This window comes from Hypanus sabinus, chromosome 12 (assembly GCF_030144855.1).
Source record: "Hypanus sabinus isolate sHypSab1 chromosome 12, sHypSab1.hap1, whole genome shotgun sequence".
Classification (NCBI taxonomy): Eukaryota; Metazoa; Chordata; class Chondrichthyes; order Myliobatiformes; family Dasyatidae; genus Hypanus; species Hypanus sabinus.
Genome location: NC_082717.1, coordinates 40,064,693 through 40,084,661, shown reverse-complemented (window position 1 = coordinate 40,084,661; position 19,969 = coordinate 40,064,693). Strand labels below are relative to the sequence as shown.

General features: G+C 41.7%; 1 protein-coding gene across 2 annotated transcripts in view; it reads right to left on the bottom strand.

The window, feature by feature from the left end:
- The window catches only part of hhat (hedgehog acyltransferase), a 226,048-nt gene that overhangs the window by 115,923 nt on the left and 90,156 nt on the right, over window positions 1-19,969 (bottom strand). For both annotated transcript variants that reach the window (XM_059985793.1, XM_059985792.1), the window contains exon 9: window positions 7,351-7,552. In XM_059985793.1, the coding sequence (XP_059841776.1) occupies window positions 7,351-7,552 (202 nt within the window). The remainder of the gene's footprint in view (window positions 1-7,350; window positions 7,553-19,969) is intronic.

The following is a 19,969-nucleotide window of genomic DNA, read 5'->3' as shown; positions in this document are numbered from 1 at the left end:
TCACGTTTTATTGTTTTACAGCAGTGATTTAAAGTGGATTTAATTTGGCTTTTTGACACTGATTAACAGAAAAGACTTTTTTTGTGTCAAAGCGAAAACAAATTTCTACAAGTTGATTTAAATTTATTACTATTATTAAACAAATAATTAATTGCATAATTACTCACCCCCTTCAAGTCAGTATTTACTGGATGCACCTTGTGCCTGTGTGGATAGGTCTCTATCAGCTTTGAACATCTGGACACTGTATTTTTCCCCTTTTTTCTTTACAAAACTGCTCAAGCTCTCTCACGTTGCATGGGGATTGTGAGTGAACAGCCCATTTTAAGTCCAGCCACAAATTCTCAATTGGGTTGAGTTCTGGACTCTGACAACCACTCCAGGACATTAACTTCACTGTTTTTAAGCCATTAATGTGAAATTTTATCTTTAAGACTTGGGGCCATTGTCTTGCTGGAAAACAAATCTTTGCCCAAGTCACAGTTCTCTTGCAGACTGCATCAGGATTTCCCTGGATTTTGCTGCATTCATTTTACCCTCAACCTTCACAAGCCTTCAAGGGCCTGCTGCAGTAAAGCATCTCCATAGCCATGATGTAGCCATCATACTTCCTGATAGGGATGGTGTATTTTTGATTTTGTGCGGTGTTTGGCTTATGCCAAACATAGCATTTAGTCTGATGGCCAGAAAGTTCAATTTCGGTTTCAGCAAGCCATAGAACCTTCTTCCTGCTGGCTTCAGAGTCTCCCACGTGCCTTCTGGCAAGCTCTAGCTGAGATTTCATGTGAGTTTGTCTCAACAGTTGCCTTTCTCCCATAAAGCATCTGGGCAACAGTTGTTTGCACAGTCTCTCTCATCTCAGCCACTGAAGCTTGTAACTCCTCCTGAGTTGTCACAGGTCTCTTGGTGGCCTCCCTCATTAGTCCCCTTCTTGCATGGTCACTCAGTTTTTGAGGACGGCCTGCCCAAAGCAGATTTACAGCTGTACCATTTTCTTTCTTGATGATTGACTTAACTGTACTCCAACGGATATTCAGAGACTTGGAAATTTTCTTGTATCCATCTCCTCAAAAACCTTTTTGCAGAGTTGCTTAGAGTGTTCTGTTGTCTTCATGGTATAGCTTTTGCCAGGGTACAGACGTTGGACCTTCCAGACACAGGTGTATTTTCACTGCAATCAATCGAAACACCTTCACTGCACACAGGTGATCTCAATTTAACTAATTATGTGACTTCCAAAACCAATTGGCTGCACCAATGATGATTCGATGTGTCATATTAAAAGGGGGAGGGGGTTAATACTTATGCAATCAATTATTTTGTGTTTTATATTTGTAATTAGATTAGTTCATTTTGTAGGGATCTGTTTTCACTTTGACATGAAAGAGCAACACAGACAAAATGCTGGAGGGACTCAGCAGGCCAGGCAGCATCTATGGAAAAGAGTACAGTCAACGTTTCAGGCCAAAACACTTCGGTAGAACTGCATGGGCTGCTGAGTTACTCCTGCATTTTGTATGAGTTGCTTGTCATATCACCTGCCTATCTTCTTCTCCTGGAAACGCCCCTCCTCCTCTTTCTGCTATGTTCCACCTTCCTCTCCTATCAGATTCCTTCCTCTCCAGCCTTTTATTTTTCCCACCCACCTGGCTTCACCTATCACCTTCTAGCTATCCTCCTTACCACCATCCACCATTTTATTCTGGCATCTTCCCCCTTCCTTTCCAGACCTGAGAAAGGATATTGGCCCAAAACATCGACTGTTTATTTATTTCCATAGATGCTGCCTGACCTGCTGAATTCCTCCTGTGTTTTGTGAGTGTTAACATTCCTTCCTGTTTGCTCAAGCACCTGAACCTTCTTACCTGAACAAAAGTCTGCCTCCTTGCAGATGAAGTTGTGTAAATATTTATGAGCAGCACATGACAATGGACAATATGTAGATTACGCACCTCTTCAGAACTCTGATAAAACACGATGAATTAACTATGAACCTTTTCCTGTTTTTCAATTACAGTGGACTCTGATTAACTGGGACACATAGGGTACACTTTGGCCTAATTAAACAGAATCAGAATTTAATCGCCAAGTACATACAAGGAATTTACTTCCAGCAGATGTTGTCTCTCTGCTCATAACAATAATAATGATAAATATAAATGAAAATATAGATTATACATACAGGTAGTGCAATCCAAGTAATAATTAGCCAACAGTTAACCAGCAGTTAACTGTTCAGCAAAGTGACCGCAGTAGGGAAAAAACTTCTCCAGTGCCTATTAGTCTTAGTCTGGAGGGATCTGAAGCGCCTACCAGACAGAAGCAGTTCAAACAGTCCGTGCGCAGGATGGGAGGAGTCCTTTATGATGTTCCCCGCCCTCTTCTTCAACCTGGAAGAGTACAGGTCCACAATAGAGGGCAGGGAGGCTCCAATGATGCGCTCGGCAGTCCTCACTGTGCGCTGTAGTCTGGTTCTATCCTGCTAAACAGCTTTCTCAATTAGCCAACGTTTCATGGAAATAGTTAAAAAGCATATTAAAAAAGTGCAAGCTGAGTAACAAATTATATATTTAAAGAAACAAAGAACTAATTAGTCCACGAATAGTACCACTATTGTGTATTAGTTCCTAATAGTTATCAGAGGAATTCATCCAGTGTACATAGTGCAGATAATGGATTGTCTTCATACAATACTATCGAATATCGTATTCTCCAAATCTTCATTTTCATTGTAATATTCAAGATGACTGTCGACATCTTCAAATTCCTCATAGTTCCAAATTTGCTGAATTAGTGAAATCATTTCATTTTCACTCCCGGTGTTTCTGACACCTCCAAGCCTGAGTGCTTGAAACCGCAGAGAGCAAAACAGTTCTGAATTGTCTTACTGCTTGTTTCTTACTAATGGTCAGTGACAAAAATAACTGCTTTTTGAATACAAACACACACAACAGATGCACCTTACGCACAGTCTGATGGTCACACAAGTTCACACAACTGATGCTAGTCAGAACCTGTTTGGCAAGTCTCCTGCCCCTATTAAGTGCAATGGTGTCCCAAATAAATGAAGGGAATCACGGCTATTTTCTCAATTAGTTTTTGATCTTTAAGAGTTGTCCCAAATAAGTGGCTGTCCAAATTAACTGATGGTCCAATTAATCAGAATCCACTCTACTATTGCTGTAATTATAAATTATGCGGCTCATACTGCGGGAAGGATGAAATAACTAGAGGGAAGAAACAAGCAGACTCTCTTGCGAAAGCAGCAACAGCAAACGTTTATGGCCACCCAGCACTCCAATGTGATCAGGCTGCCTATACTTTCCAAATTCTTTGATGAACTGATACAATTACAATGTGATGTGTCAGTGGCTGAAAGGACTTTATGGACTAAAGAACACTATTTGCAAAACTATAAAGGATAATGGGTATAATCGAAAATGAGAGATTCTCGACCATAGTAAGAAAAGTAGCAGCAACTGTTTGATTTGCAAGAGTCATAATCTTGAATGACACTGTTGGTATCTGCCACAGCTGGGCCCTCCCCCGAATTCATCTGTGCATCTCCAAATGGCCTTTATGCAGTTGCCTAAACGTACAAGTTGTGATTATGCACTAGTTATTGTTTGTTATGCCCATGGGTAAAAGCTTATTGATGATGATGATGGCATCTGTTAGTCTTGCAAGACCATGGATCTGCACCTGGAAAGTCTTGCTTCAGTCTGTGTTGGTAGAGCAGTGTCTGTTGTGGCTGTAGAGGCCCACACGGGAGTGACAGTCTCCTCTGCAGCGACTGCACTTGAAGGTGCTGTACTCCGGTGTTGTCTTGGTGCTGTTTTTCCCACAAGTGCGCTTTTCTTCAGCAGCAAGACTCAGCTTCTCTTCTCTTTTTAGACCTCTGAGTAGTTCCAGCCTCCAGTGAGAATGTCCTCCCACCTCTCAATGTTCATATTCAGTGACTTCATGTCTGTCTTGCAGACATCTTTGAAACGAAGATGGGGCCGCCCTTGTGCTCTCTTGCCGGAGGCCAGTTCCCTGTATAGCAGGTCTTTCGGGATCTTCCCGTCTGACATGCGGTGTACGTGGCCCAGCCAGCGGAGACGGCATTGTTGGAGCAGGGTGAAGAGGCTGGGTATCTGGGCGCGGGCCAGGTCTTCATTGTTGGTGACTCGGTCAGTCCACTTGATGTCAAGTGTGCATCTCAGGCTGCAAAGGTGGAAGATATTGAGACGCCACTCTTGTCTGAAGCTTATCAAACTTATAGAAATGATGCTGTAACTAACTGTGATTACCAGAATTTATTACTAGGTTTGGGATCTCTGTGAAAGTCTCAAGTAAAATCAGTCCTCACTTTACCAGTAAAGTTATACAGCAGTTGACAAAAGACTTGTTGTGTAAAAATCATGTCACATGCCCTTTCCACCCTCCGTCTTGTGGGGCAGCTGAAAGACAGAATGGGGCTCTGGAATGCAGGTTAGTTAAATTGCACAACAAGGCCAAGTTAAATTGACCAAACGCAATTCCAGTGGCTCCCACAACACTGCACTGCACTGTGTATCAGGCCTATCTCTGCATGAGAAAATTATGGGATGTCCCATGCACTTGCCAGTCACCCCTCCCTTTTTAATTAAACAGATGGACATCCATATTATGAGCAAAAGCACACTGCAGTATTACTTAGCATTATCATAAGATCATAAAGGTTCTCATCAACAGGTACTTGAAATCAAGAAGATCAAGCTGGCTGCAGACTACGAAAGAACTGCCTGGAGCACTGCAGGAAAGGTCCATTCCAAGTGTTGTTGACCACATTTCCTGCTTCAAGGATCCAAAGAGAGTCGACGTGGTTAAACACCTCACATGTTAAGGCAATGGTGCCACCGGACCAGGGAAACCCTTTTTTCCTGCCTAAATGCAGAAGTATCCCAACACTTTCCTTTGCCTTGGATGTGAAGGTGCGTCACATGCTAACCAGTCAGGTTGATGGGTGTACTTTAGAGGACCACTGCATTTGAAAGAAGGATTGCCGATGTGTTTATACCCCTGGGTCGTAGTGAGTTTGATTTTGTGTTTTACTTTGATAATGAAATTAGAACTGTAAAGGGAGCACTGCCCAGTGGAACGACACTTGCCAATTCAACTGCTTTGAGGAATGGCATCAAAATACTTGCAATGATTGCATAACCCACCTCCACCCACCCAGCCCTGAAGCTGCTTTGTAGATAGGGGTGAAGTATGGTACTGTAACTCATGAACGGGACTAGACTTCAGTAACAGTACATGCAATGCCTATACTACCAGTGATCCTCTCAATCCTGTTCATGGTACTTACCGGGTATGTGGTCGTCAGGCAAATCACTGGCTGCAAGGGGTATACCCTTTCTAAAATGGGATCCTTGATCTGAACCAAAACTGTGGAGGGGTTGCTGTTACTGTCTTATGCAGTACCATAGATGTACCACCTATCCACTCTCCCTCTGCATCCCACTGTGTGGGCTGCCATCAAAGGGGTATGGAGACTGCACAATTCTGGATTGTTCTGGGAGACTGGGGAAAAGAATGACTGGACATTGGGCGTCCTTGATTGTGAACTGTTTTCCAGAGGCACCAGGTAGTATGGATGCAGTCACTGGAGGGGAGGTTTATTTAACACTAACAAGTGCAAAGTATTAAATTACAGTGTTATATGGCAGCTCCAAATCGCCACAAAACAAAGTAGTTGAGCAATTGAACCCAGACTGACATACATCCACACTTTAGATGTGCAGATGCCTTTAAGTGAGGAATCCTGGCCAATCATTCTGCTACTGGAAAGAAATCAAGTAACTAAGTCATTGATAAGTAAGTCATTTGGCAGGGTCCTTTCAGTATACTGAATGGGCTTGGTCAGATCAAGAGTTCCCATTGGCTGGATCATAGCTCAAGAAATGCAGGACTGCAAATTGACTGAATAACCCTTATCCAAGATGCTTGGGTCCGGAAATGTTTTGGAATTTTTCGGATTTTGGAATATACAGTAAAATGAGATCATTTGGGATCACCAAAACTTATGACTCCAAATTTATGTACTACCAGTATGCTTGTTCATCACCCTTATGTATTTACCAGTAAAAATGATCACATACCAGTCATATAATAAAAATATAATGTGTGAAGGGTAACAAAATCAGCATCAGAATTACTGAACCAGCTGGTTGAACAATAGCAAACAATATCAGGCTTTCAGTCTCTACCTACGATGGGGTGAATTGATTAAAATGGTTACAGTATTTTTTTTAAGGATTTATGTAAGGTATAAAAAACAATCAACATTGTAGACTTGTTCCCATGTTCAATTTTCATCGTGATGCTTTAAAAATTTAATGTCATTATGTAAGATATAAAAACAATCAGCATCATAGACTTGCTCCGGTGTTAAATTTTTGCGATCAGCAGTCACTTTAAAAAATTAATGCTGTGCCTTTTCTTAAATTTATGCCTGCTGAATATTCACAATTACCTTCAGTTTTCAGTTCGTCATGATAGATCTTTACTTGTTTCATGATCAGCGTATCGTTAAGAGGCATATCACTCTGACACTGATGATACATGACTGAGATCTTCATTTTTTGCTTTATGCAGTGTTTTTCTATTTGTATTAACTTGTGTGAGGTCACTTCTCTGAACCGTCTGTGCTGTTCAGAGACCTGTGCATCACCTGGGAAACTGCCTGGTGTTTTGTGGAATTTTCCAGTTCTGATGTCATGTCAGTGTTAAATAAAAAGAATTAAATTTCGGATTTTAGGAGTTCGGATAAGAGGTATTCAACCTGTATTCCGATCTACCAGCTCTACAAAATTCCACAGAACATTCATTGCACATACTAACATCCACATTAATACGATCATGTATATGCAAGCACTGTCAACACAACTTTGGAACTCAAGGTCCAAAACATGCACACTAGAGGCAGTAAGTACAATAATTATCATTAAGTACAATATAAAATTATCTTCTCTCCTCAGCTAAATTAGATTTTCAATATCTGTATACATTTGAGATTAAGATTTCAAGTGCTGCTGTGGTGATGATTACTAAGCAATTTTTAACTTAATAAGCACAGCAAGGATCAATATTCATTACTTTGCAATTAACTCAAATTTATCTCATAAAAGATGTTTTACATCGCATTGATATGGAGAAAGATTGGTTAATTGAGATACTGATATATTAGGTAATTAACTACCCTTACAATTCCACATCAGTGTGAAAATGATAAAAGCATTTCTAAATTCAAATTACAAGCATTTTAAAATGGAAGTTAAATTTGTGCCCCAGTTATTTTAGTGAATACACAGAGTTAGCACTTACAATGATTTCTTGAGCAGGTGAAAGAAAACAGATCATCTTCAGTAGATTTTCCATCATTACTCCAACCCAGTTCATGGTTGCCCAGTTTATCATGAAGCTGTGGCCACCATGCCAGTAGCATACAAAGCTGAAGGCCAATGCAGAGGAGAACATCATTCTTATTAAGCCATGTCGAGAGCCTCCCAAAGGAACATATATGTACCTATAGGAACAAGATATGCATTTGTAATTAATACAACCACAATACATTAAAATAAGGGCCCTTCATTGTTAAATTAAGGAGATATACTGAAAGAAATAGGGCAAGTGAAAGTATGACTGCATTGATAACAAAAAACAATCTCGATATTAATCCTGCCTACTCTACTGGAAGATGACAAGGCTCTTGTGCTGAATTTTATTTCCATATTCCCATATCCTTTGTCATTTTAATCTGAGAGTCTAGAGGTTGGGTTTCACAGCTGTTAATTAATACTTAAAGATTGGAAACCATTGGCATAATTTGGCCAGATGAATGCTTGGGAAAGTTCAACAATTTGTTATATTTTTGCAAAAAAATTCTTTTTAAATGTTTGCTTGTAAGGTAGAAGGACAAGGAATGACCCAGCAAGATACAATTCACAAATGCCCTGAGGTTAATCAGCTTGATAACACACATCCTCTTCAAATCAGGTGGAATCATTGTTGTTTAATCCAAGCATGCAAATACCAAGTATTACTGTGTGCTGTACTTCTGCCTGTCCCTGTTGTTACAAAGCATGAATTTGCCCTTGTAACTGAGCAATGTTTCATTCTGCGTGTGCTATTCCTTAAAGATCCTGCAGAAAAACACTTTTGACCACAAATCCATCAGGTATGGTCAGCACAATCGTCCAGAGATGAAGGAGACGGTGAATCAACCGGTATAGTTCCTTGAGCTGACCAGCAAAGTGTCAAAACACCAGCTCTAAGACTTCACATGCATGGTGGTGAGAGGAGCACATCCTTCCTACACAGTCAGATTCTCAGATCATCAGCTCCTGAAGCAGCTGATGAGATGGCTGGCTGTCTCTTTCTGGACCTGTGCTTACATAAAAGGTATGAAGAGGGGTGCAGTGGCCTTTGTCAAGGCTTGTCCTGAGTGATTGCGTAACACAGAACTTTGTGCTCTACGGCTGCTCCAAGGGGCACGTATTGATACAAACATCAATTTGTGATGAAAGGTCAACTGACTGAAAGTTTAATTCTGGTTTTCCTGAAAACTGAGATGTCTACAAGTAATTGCTGCCAATTGGCACATCCCACATTGAGCATACGCTGAAAGTAGTACAGAAGCCGGGTGCATTCACTGCACATCCCACATTGAGCATACGCTGAAAGTAGTACAGAAGCCGGGTGCATTCACTGCACATCCCACATTGAGCATACGCTGAAAGTAGTACAGAAGCCGGGTGCATTCACTGCACATCCCACATTGAGTATATGCTGAAAGTAGTACAGAAGCCGGGTGCACTCACTGCACAAGCTCCATGAAAAAGGCCACAGGTTTGCGTCATGCTGCAACCGAACACGGAAGGGATGGCTCTTGTGTTCATGCATCAGGCCTGAAGCCGAGCACCTTCAGTCCGTACGCCACAAAAAGCGGGACCTCCCAGTAGCCCTCCATTTTAATTCTGCTTCCCATTCCGACTCCAACTTGTCAATCCTCTTCTGCTGTGATGGGGCCACACTTGAGTTGGAGAAGTGGCATCTGATATTCCTTCTGGGTAGCCTCAGGCCTGATGGCATGAACATCAATTTCTCAGATACCCATGGTTCCCCCCCCCCCCACCCCTCGCCATTCTCCTGTCTCCCTATCTCACCTTGTCTCCTTGCCTGCCCATCACTCCCCTCTGGTACACCTCCCTCTTCCCTTTCTTCCATAATCTTCTGTCCTCTCCTATCAGATTCCCCCATGTCCAGCCCTTTATCTCTTTCACCAATCAACTTCCCTGCTCTTTGCTTCACCCCTCCCCCTCTTCCAGTTACTACCTTGTACTTTTTTCTCTCCACCCCCACCTTCTTATTTAGACTTCTCCTCTTCCTTTCCATTCCCCATGAAGGATCTTGGCCTGAAAAATTGACTACTTACTCTTTTACATAGATGCTGCCTGGCCTGCTGAGTTCCTCCAGCATTTTGTGTGAAATACTACAGCTGCTTATTCACCTCCTCCCTCAGGTCCATTCAGTGCCCCAGGTGAGGTAAAATTTCACCTGCAAATCAGTTGGGTCATCTACTGTGTCCTACAATAAAAAGTAGTGGATATGTGCCAGTGTATCACAGGTAAAGCCGTCCCCACCATTGAGTGTTATTGCAGGAAAGTGGCGTCCATCAACAGGGACCACTGCATGACAGGTCATGCTCTCATCTCGACGCTGCCATCAAGAAGGTACAGGAGTTTCATGACTCACACCACCAGATTCAGAAACAGTTATTACTCCTCTACTATCAGCCCTTTGAACCAGAGGGGATAACTTCACTCCTCTTGCCCCGTCACGGAACTGTTTGTACAACCTATGGCCTCACTTTCAAGGTCTCTTCACTTCATGTTCTTGATATTTATTATCATTATTTTTGTTTGTATTTGCAGAATTTGTTGTGTTTTGTACACTGGATGACTGTCCTAGTGGGTGTGGTCCTGCCTTGACCCTATTGTAGTTATTGGATTGATTGAGTATGCCACAAGAAAACAAATCTCAGGATCGTATCAGGTGACATACATGTACTTTGAGAATAAACTTACTTTGATCTTTCTCTGACATTAATTCCTGGAGTAAAACTGGGTAAAGTCCTTGATGACGGTCTCATTCCCACCAATAATTAACTTTCAAGCAGCAAATAGTGTTACCCATTTTCAGGGTTCAACACTTCAAACAGCCAAGCATGGTTTTGCAATTTCTTTTAAACTACTCTTGCTGGATTTCCCTTTATCTGAGTTTCAAAGGGGATAAAGCACCTGAATCTTTTGACATAAATGCAAATATCAAAAAAAGAATAAACAGCTTCACACTGAAGTAAATTCTGTTCTAAGGTTGTAACCATGAGATACAGTGTAAAAGTATCTTTGATATCAGTAATACACATAATCAATGAGACACACATTTCCACCAGTATTGCAGCTGGGTGTACATGCACTTAGCCGATTGTTTATGCCATCTTTACAAAGTTCACTAAATTCAGCATAAGGATAAGTACACAACAATCTATGACATTTCCCAGGCCAAAGAATCCAGTACTGAGACATTGCTACACCTGGTTGTCTACACTGGGCAGGCTGTGTGCTTCGCAAGACAATTTCCACAGTTACGCTGATGACAAAGAACTGTATATCTCGGTCGAGTCTGTTGATGATAACTCCCTATTTTTCACTGTATCTGGTACTCCTTATGCAGCCTTCTCTACATTGGTGAAATCCGACATAAATTAGGGGTCCGCTTTATCGAGCACCTCTACTCCATCTACAAAAAGCAAAATTTCCCCGTGGTCAACCATTTGAATTGTATTCCCACTCCATGTGTTGGTCCGTGACCTCCTCTTCAGCCACAAAGAGGTCACTCTCAGGGTGGACAAGCATCACCTCATACCATCCAGGTAGCCTCCAATCTGTTGGCATGAACATTGATTTCACCTTCTGGTAATACATTTTGAGCCCTTTCCTTCTCCAGCCTTTTACCTCTTTTTCTTACCTGCTTATCTCCTCCCCCTGGTGCCCCTCTTCCTCCCCTCTCTCCCATGATCCACTCTCCTCTGCCCATCAGATTCCTTCATCTCCAGCACTTTGCCTTTTCCACCTATCACCACCCAGCTTCATACTTCATCCCCCTCTCCCACCCACCTGGCTTCAACTTCTAGCTTGTCCTCCTTCCCCTCCCCCCACCTTTTTATTCTAATATCTTCCCTCTTCCTTTCCAGTCCTGATGAAGGGACCCAGCCCAAACCGTTGACTAGTTATTCATTTGGAGAGATTCTGCCTGACCTGCTGAGTTCCTTCAGCATTTTGTGTGTGTTGGTCTAGATTTCCAGCATCCGCAGAATCTCTTGTATTACTTGGTTGCATTTAAGCTCTAGCATTAAAGGGGAAAAAAATGGGAGGAGGAAAGCAACTGAAAAGGATAATGAGGTACAATCATGGAATCTCTGATGTAGGTGAGACATTAGCAAAAGATACAGTTGCATTTGTAAACCAGTAGGAATTTGCAGTATGACAGATAACTTAAAAGAAGCTTTAATAAAATCATTAACAGCAGATATTATGAATAAAGGAGACTATCCACTAATTGCACAAAAACCGTGGAGGTCTTTTTAATGAGCAAGAAATCTGTTCCAGCAGGTCACTACACATTTAATGAAACAAATCTTTGCACATATATAGCTAAAATACATTCAAATCTACACCATTTCAGTGTTTCTCATTCTAGTTTACAAGACAGAATAAATTACTTATTTTTAATTTTCTGACAGCATCATTTTTATGCCTTAAACGCAGACTTTATGAAACCCTGATTTCCAATTTAAACAAAGTGCATTCATTTATCTTCAAACCCAGATTCTCAAAATAGTGCAATTTGTAGCAGCATGTAACAATGCACTGTATTACATGAATCATGCAAAATAATACATTAGTGTGTACAACAAAACTATTTACATTTTATTCTGTGGATTTCCAGTTTCCAAATGCTTGCTGCACCCTGTTCCAGAACAATCTATTTTTAGTATTGTACATGTTCAGCTCCAGCTTGCAGACAAAATCAAAATGAGACAGGAGACACCCACGTGACTCGTGCTTTGAGGGGTATATTTTGCTTAAGAAGAAATCTAAAAATATTTTTTTTTAAGACCAAGTAGACTATTTTGTCATTATCCAGCAAGTCTGTAATATGGAATGCTACATTTTCAAATGTATGCATGCTTAATTAACAGAATAGTCTATTGGTTTAGAAGTACTACGTTAATGCTTCAGGTCAATTCTTTTTCTTCAGATCTATGAAAAGTTGAAAAACAGGCATGTTTTAATCTACAGAGAAAGGGCAGAGACAGAAAGAGGATGCCCATGATTGGGCAAAAGCCAAGAAAAAAAAAGAATGGTACAGATTGGCATCTGCCAAGGAAACATGAAGGACTGTAAACATCCAGAGGAACAGTAAACACAAAGAGAGGTGAATTGAATGGAAGAGAGGAAACATAGCAACTCCGGACAATCTGAGATACTGTTTTTTGTGTTTAGAACATAGAACTCTACAGCACATTACAGGCCCTTTGGCCCACAATGTTGTGCCAAACACGTAACCAACTCTAGAAACTGCCTGGAATTTTCCTACCCCATAGCCCTCTATTTTTCTAAGCTCCATGTACATATCCAAGAGTCTCTTAAAAGACCCTATTGTATCCACCTCCACCACTGTCGCTGGTAGTGCATTCGTTGCACCCACCATTCTCTGTGTGAAAAACTTACCCCTGTAGCTACTTCCAAGCACATTAAAACTATGACCCCTCATGTTAGCCATTTCAGCCCTGGCAAAAAGCCTCTGACTATCCACACGATCAATGCCCCTCATCATCTCATACACCTCTATCAGGTCACCTCTAATCCTCCGTCACTCCAAGGAAAAAAAGGCCAAGTTCGCTCAACTATTCACATAAGGTACACCCACCATTGCAGGCAATATGCTTGTAAATCTCCTCTGCACTCTCTCTCTATAGCATCCACATCCTTCCTGTAGTGAGGTGGCCAGAACACTGGGCTTCATTACAAAATTGTAAGAGGCCAATTAGGTCAAAGTGGAAATGGAATGGTGAAGCAAAGTAATGTTATTTATCCTCTGGCACACTTAAAATATTACCCAATGTCTTAATAGCGGGGCGTTTTAAGAACATAAATACCTTATAGCAAGAAATTTGTGTTGTTTAATGCTGTATGATTATTCAGTCCTGCAAACATTTAAGTGAATTTAACGCCACCCTTGTGGGAAGCTGTTCCAAAATGATGCCCATCTAGGGAGAAGAAAAGGCATTCAAAGCATGTGTGCACAAATATGCACATGGTCTGGTACTTAAGAGATTTAATAGGAGCTGTTGCTGTTTTGAGTTAGGATACCTGATTTATCCATGTATCTTAAGAATTTTCCATCATGATAATTTTCTTAAACTTTGAAAAAAACTGCTTCTGCAAACATTTAGAAATTGTGAACCACACAGATCCATCTTGAACCATTCCCTCTAGTCTGTCCATGGCTGCCATTTCCCCCTTTTCCCCTCTTCATCTAGCTTCCGTAATTACTGCCATAGTTATGGTACAACAAAAACTTTGTTATATAAAAAACTGGCAGCCTTCACTGTGCCACAGAAATTTCACTTCTAATTTTCTCCTGCTGTACTTTCATGAACATCATATTGTTCAGGAAAATGAAAGTAACTGTTCCCATAAAGTATTTTATTTAGAACAATCACTACATTGGGATTATACTTCTAGCCTCTCAATGAGATAGAGAAACAGTATGTAGACAAATAATGGAAAGAGGTACAAACAAGGGGGGTAGTTGGTGGGTGACTAATGCCCTCAGTATCAACTGGGACTCTATTAATGCAAGAGGCTCAAATGGGGCAGAATTTGTTAGCTGTGTCCAGGATCGATATGCCAAATACTAAAGGGCAACATTTTAAGGTAAGAGGGAAAAGAGATTATTGTGGCAAGTTGCTAACTGCATGTTTTTTTTTTCCTTACACAGTGGAAGTTGCCTGGAACATGCTGCTAGGAAAGGTTGTGGAAGCAGATACGAGAGGCATTTCAACAGGCAAGGAATTAATCAATAGCTTGGAAGATCTAGGTACAATCTTCCCCATCATCAAGATCTTCCAGGGGTGGTTCCTTTAGAAGGCAGTATCAGTATCTCTCACTAACGCCCCTCACTATCCCAGACATGCCCTCTTCTTGTCACTACCGTCATGGAGGAGGTACAAGAGACTGAAGAATGACACTCGATGATCCAGACACAGTTTCTTCCCTTCTGCCATCAGGTTTCTGAACAATCCATGAATGCAGACACTAACTCATTATTCCTTTTTTTATGCACTATTTGTTTCTATAATTTAGAGCAATCTTGACTTTGCACTCTACTGCTGCCTGAGCACAACAAATTTTATGTCACTCAAGTCAGTGATAATAAATCAGATTCTGATTTAGAACATGTGCAGACAGTTGTGCTGTTTAAATTTTCATCTTTAAGCCTGGAGTCCATTCTGACCATCAACCATTTTTAAAATCGTAAACACAAGAAATTTCTGCAGATGCTGGAAATCCAAAGCAACCTACACAAAATGCAGGAGGAACTCAGCAGGTTGGGAATGAACAAATGGTTTCCCTTCAGAGGAAGACACCAGATTTCAAAGGTGGGGGAGAGGAAGGAAGATAGCCAGATGATGAGAGGTGAGATAGCCAGGTGGGTGGGAAAGGTAAAGGGCTGGAGGTGAAGGAATGATAGATGAGAGTGGACCAAAGGGGAAAGGGGAGGAGGGGCTTGAGGGAGATGTGATAGGCAGGTGATGAGAGTTAAGAGGCCAGAGTGGAGAATAAAAGAAGAGGGGAAGGAAAATGATTTTTTTTTACAAAGAGAAATCAATATTCACGCCATCAGATTAGCGGCTATGCAAACAGAATATAAGGTGTTGCTCCTCCACCCTTAGGGTAGACGCATCATGGCACAAGAGGCAGAAGACACGGGCTGTCATGTTGGATCAGGAATGGGAATCAGAGGTAAAGTGTTGGGTCACCAGGAGATTTTGCTTTTGGCAGACAAAACAGAGTTTCTCAATGAAGCAGTCCCCCAAATTACAATGGGTCTCAACAAAGTAGAGGAATTGAGAGCATCAGATACAAAAGGTGACCCAGCAGATTCGCAGGTGAAGTGCTGTCTCACATGGAAGAACCGTTCGAAGGCAGGAATGGAAGTGAGGGAGGAAGTAAATGAGCAGGTGGAGCACTTTGGCTGCTTGCAGGTCTGTGCCAGGAGGGAAATTAGCGTGGACCAGGGAATCACAGAGGGAGCAATCCCTGCAGAAAGTGAGGAGAGGGAGGGAGGTTAAGATGTGCTTTGTGGAAGGATACCATTTAAGATGGCATAAGTTGTGGATGCTCATGGGGTGGTAGGTAACAGAAAAGATGAATTCCATCGCTGTGAAGGCATTGGGAAGATGGGATGAAAATGGATACCAGGGAAAAGGAGGAGATGCAGGTGAGGGCAACAACAATGGTGGAGGAAGGGAAACCTCATTTTTTGAAGGAGAGGAACATCCTTGATGTCTTGGAAAGGTAAGCCTCATCCTGGGAACAGATGTGGTGGGCATGAAGGAACTGAGAAAACGGAATAGCTTTTTTTATAACACAGGAGACAGGGTAGGAAGAGGTATAGTCAATCAATTTTTATCCTATTCTTTATTTATTCATCCCATAATCCCACCAGTTCTCTTCCTGTCTCCCAGCCTGAATTCTACCAGTCATCCACACAACAGGGGCAATTTGCAGTGGCTAATTAACCTGTCAACTTCCATGTCTTTGGGAAGTGGAAGGAAACCAAAACACTCAGGTAACTCCCATACAGTTGAAGGAAGATCTTGGAAAACACACACAGGGTATCAGAAGTCAAGATTGAATCCAGGTCACTGGAGCAGCAAGAGCTTGGCTTTACTTGCTATCTCACTATACTAGCCCAATGATGTAGGAGCAGAATTAGGCCATTGGGTCCCATTGAGTCTGTGCTGCCATTTCATCACAGCTCATCAAATTTTCCTCTCAGCCCTAATCTCCTGCCTTCTCCCTGTATCTCTGCATGCCCTGACCAGTCAAGAATCGATGAACCTTTGCCTTAAATATACATAAAGACCTGGTTTTCACAACTGCCTGTGGCAAAGAAATCCACCGATTCACCACTCTCTGGTTAAAGAAATTCCTCAACTCTATTCTAAAAGGACACTCCTCTATTCGGAGGCTCTGTCCTCTAGTCTTATTTAGACTCTTCTCACTAAAGGAAACATCCTCTTCACATCCACTTTATTAAGGCCTTTCACCATTCAATAGGTTCCCATGAGGGCACCTCACATTCTTCTGAATTCTAGTAAATACAGACCCAGACCCATCAAATGCTCTTCATACGGCACGCCATTCAATCCTGACATCATTTTTGTGAGCCCCCTTTGAACACTCTCCAGTTTCAGCACATCCTTTCTAAGATAAGGGGTCCAAAAACGCTCACAATACTCCAAGTGAGGCCTCACCAGTACTTATTAAAGCTTCAACATTACATCCTTACTTTTATATTCAAGTCCTTCTGAAATGAAGGCTAACATTGCACTTGCCTTCCTCACCACAAACTCAACCTGCAAATGAACCTTTAGGGAATCCTGCACAACTCTCAATTCCTTTGCACCTCTTTTTTTTTTGTAATTTCTCTCCATTTAGAAAATAGTCAAACCTTTCATTTCTTTTACCAAAGTGCATGACCACACACTTCTCGACACGGTATTCCACCTGCCACTTCCCCTAATCCGGGGGTCGGCAACCTGCGGCTCCCGAGCCATTTGTGGCTCTTTCACCTCTGTGCTGCGGCTCCCTGTGGCTTTGGGAAATAATTGGTCAGTATTTAATTAAAATGTATTTTATGTTAGTTTGTTAGCTTTTGAAATGTAATTATGGTGATCTTGTACAACCTAAGTGTAGCGACATCCGAAACGGCTCACAATTAGCCAGCATTCCGGCTAAGGGAGATAGCCTACGGGGGTTTGTGAGTACGCGTCTTTTGCAGCATCTGCGTCCATGGGGGCTGGGTTGAGGGAGGCTTAAAAGCAAGGCTGTTTAGTTCAAATAAAGCTATCTTTGACTGCAGTTTACTGACACCGCTACAACGTGTTTTTATCGCTGGCTGTCCAGACGGAAGGTGCTGAAACGCTTTGTTGCGTGTCTGGAAGAAGTGAAAACTTTCCTGGGCAGCAAAGGGCTCACCTTTCCTGAGCTGGAACAGCCAGAGTGGCTGGAAAAGCTACACTTCATGGTAGACATGACAGCGCACCTGAACACGCTGAACACAGCTCTTCAGGGGAAAGGACGTACAGCCCTGCACATGTTGGAGGATGTTTTGGCATTCGAGCGCAAGTTGACAGTGCTTGCCAGAGATTTACAGAAAGGCACTTTGTCTCACTTCCCCAATTTGAGAGAGTTCAAACAAGGTCACGACATGATAATTTCGGAGTATTTACATTCTGCAATCATCGCAATGCAAACATCGTTTGGGAAACGCTTCTGTGAGTTCAGAGAGGAAAAAAAACACATTATCCTTCCCGGTCACTCCCTTAAGCATCGATCCTTCCCTACTGAATACGACTGCATTGGCAGGTGTGAGTCAACCTGATCTTGAGATGGAACTGGCCGACATAGCCGACAAAGACATATGGGTGTCCAGGTTTAGACGCTTGACAGCAGACCTTGAAGATGTTGCCCGTCAGAAGGCCGTTCTTGCTCAGAAACACAAATGGAGTGATATTGAAAACCTCACAGATGACAGCTTGCGATCCTGTGTAAAGATGAAGGTGACATCATACAGCCCTGATGTGCAGACGCTGTGCGCTGAGGTCCAGGAGCAGAAATCCCATTAACCAAGTATGATAAATATTTTAATTGCCTATTATTTTACTTATATTCATATTTTTTCATTGTTCAGTGAAATAGTCCGTTCATTTTTCAGGATGACAGCTGGCTGACGTTATTTTTGGTTTGCTGCTGGCGGAAAATTTAAGTTCGGCGTTTTTCATAAATACAAGAAGGACTCAAATAGACATTGAATATTTTACTTAAAAGTAACTTTCAACCCAACGTCTTTTTTTCGGAGTTCAAAATGTTTTTGTTGCATGCAGAAATGTAATTTCGTTTTCTCTGCAGGAGTTCATCAATTTCATAAATGCAACACATTATAGTTTGTTTATACATAGCATAAAGGCAAAAAAAACGTTGTATGCAGTGTTATTTCATTTTAAATGTCAAACGGGTTTTGCGGCTCCCAGTGTTTTCTTTTCTGTGGGAAACGGGTCCAAGTGGCTCTTTCAGTGGTAAAGGTTGCTGACCCCTGCCCTAATCTATCCAAGTCCCTTTGTAACCACTCTACTTTCTCAAAACTACCTGCTCCTTCAGCTATCTTTTGTATTGCCTGCAAACTTTGCAACAAAGCCATTAAATCCATCATCCAAATGATGGAATTAAAAGAATCGGTTCTAACACAGACCCCTGTGGAACACCACTAGTCACTCAACACACACAAAATGCTGGTGGAACACAGCAGGCCAGGCAGCATCTATAAGGAGAAGCACTGTCAACGTTTCGGGCCGAGACCCTTTGTCACCAGCATTTTGTGTGTGTTGTTTGAATTTTCAGCATCTGCAGATTTTCTCGTGTTTGCTCTTTAAAACCACTAGTCACTGGCAGCCAACCAGAAAAGGATCCCTTTATTCCCACTCTTTCCCTCCTGCCAATTAGCCACTGCTTTCTCTACGCTAGAATCACTTCTATAATACCGTGGGCGCTTAACTTGTTAAACCGCTTCACATGTGGCACCTTGTCAAAGGCTTTCTGAAAATCCAAACACACATCAACTGAATTCCTTTGTCTATCCTGCTTGTTATTTCTTCAAAGAATACAACAGGTTTGTCAGGCATGATTTTCCCCTGAAGAATCCAAGCTATCTACATCTTACTTTATCATGTGCCTCCAAGTACCCTGCAACGACATCCTTGACAATCGACTCCAAAATCTTCCCAACCACTAAGGTCAGAATAACTGCTCTATAATTTCCTTTCTTCTGCCTCTCTCCCTTCTTGAAGAGTGGAGTGACATTTGCAACTTTCCAGTCTTCCAGAATCTAGTCATTCTCAAAATAGAATTATTAATGCCTCCACAATCTCTTCAACCACCTCTTTCAGAACCATGGGGTGCACACCATCTGGTCCAGGTGACTTACCACCTTCAGACCTTCCAGCTTCCTGAGAACCTTCTTCAAAGCAATGCTAACTTCACATATTTCACGACCCCAGGAACTCCCACTACATTGCTAGTGTCTTCCACAATGAAAACTTATGCAAAATATTTTGTGAGCAAACACGAGGAAATCTGCAGATGCTGGAATTCAAACAACACACACAAAATGCTGGTGGAACACAGCAGGCCAGGCAGCATCTATAATGAGAAGCACTGTCGACGTTTCAGGCCGAGACCCTTCATCAGGACTAAAAATATTTTGTTCCTTGTTCCCCACTACCACTTCTCTATCATTGTTTTTCAGTGGTACAATATCCACTCACGCCTCTCTTTTACACTTTATCTATCTGAAAAAACTTTTAGTATCTTCTTTAATATCATTGGCTAGCTTACTTTTGTATTCCATCTTTACCTTTTTAATGACTTTTTTAAAGTTGTCTTCTGTTGGTTTTTAAAAGCTCCCCAATCTTCTAACTTCCCACTAATTTTCACTCTATTAGCCTCTGTAATTCCATTCACTCCATTGTAATACCTTCTGGCCCTCTGTTCTTTGCTTTTATGTTAGCCTTGACTTCTCTTGTTAGCCA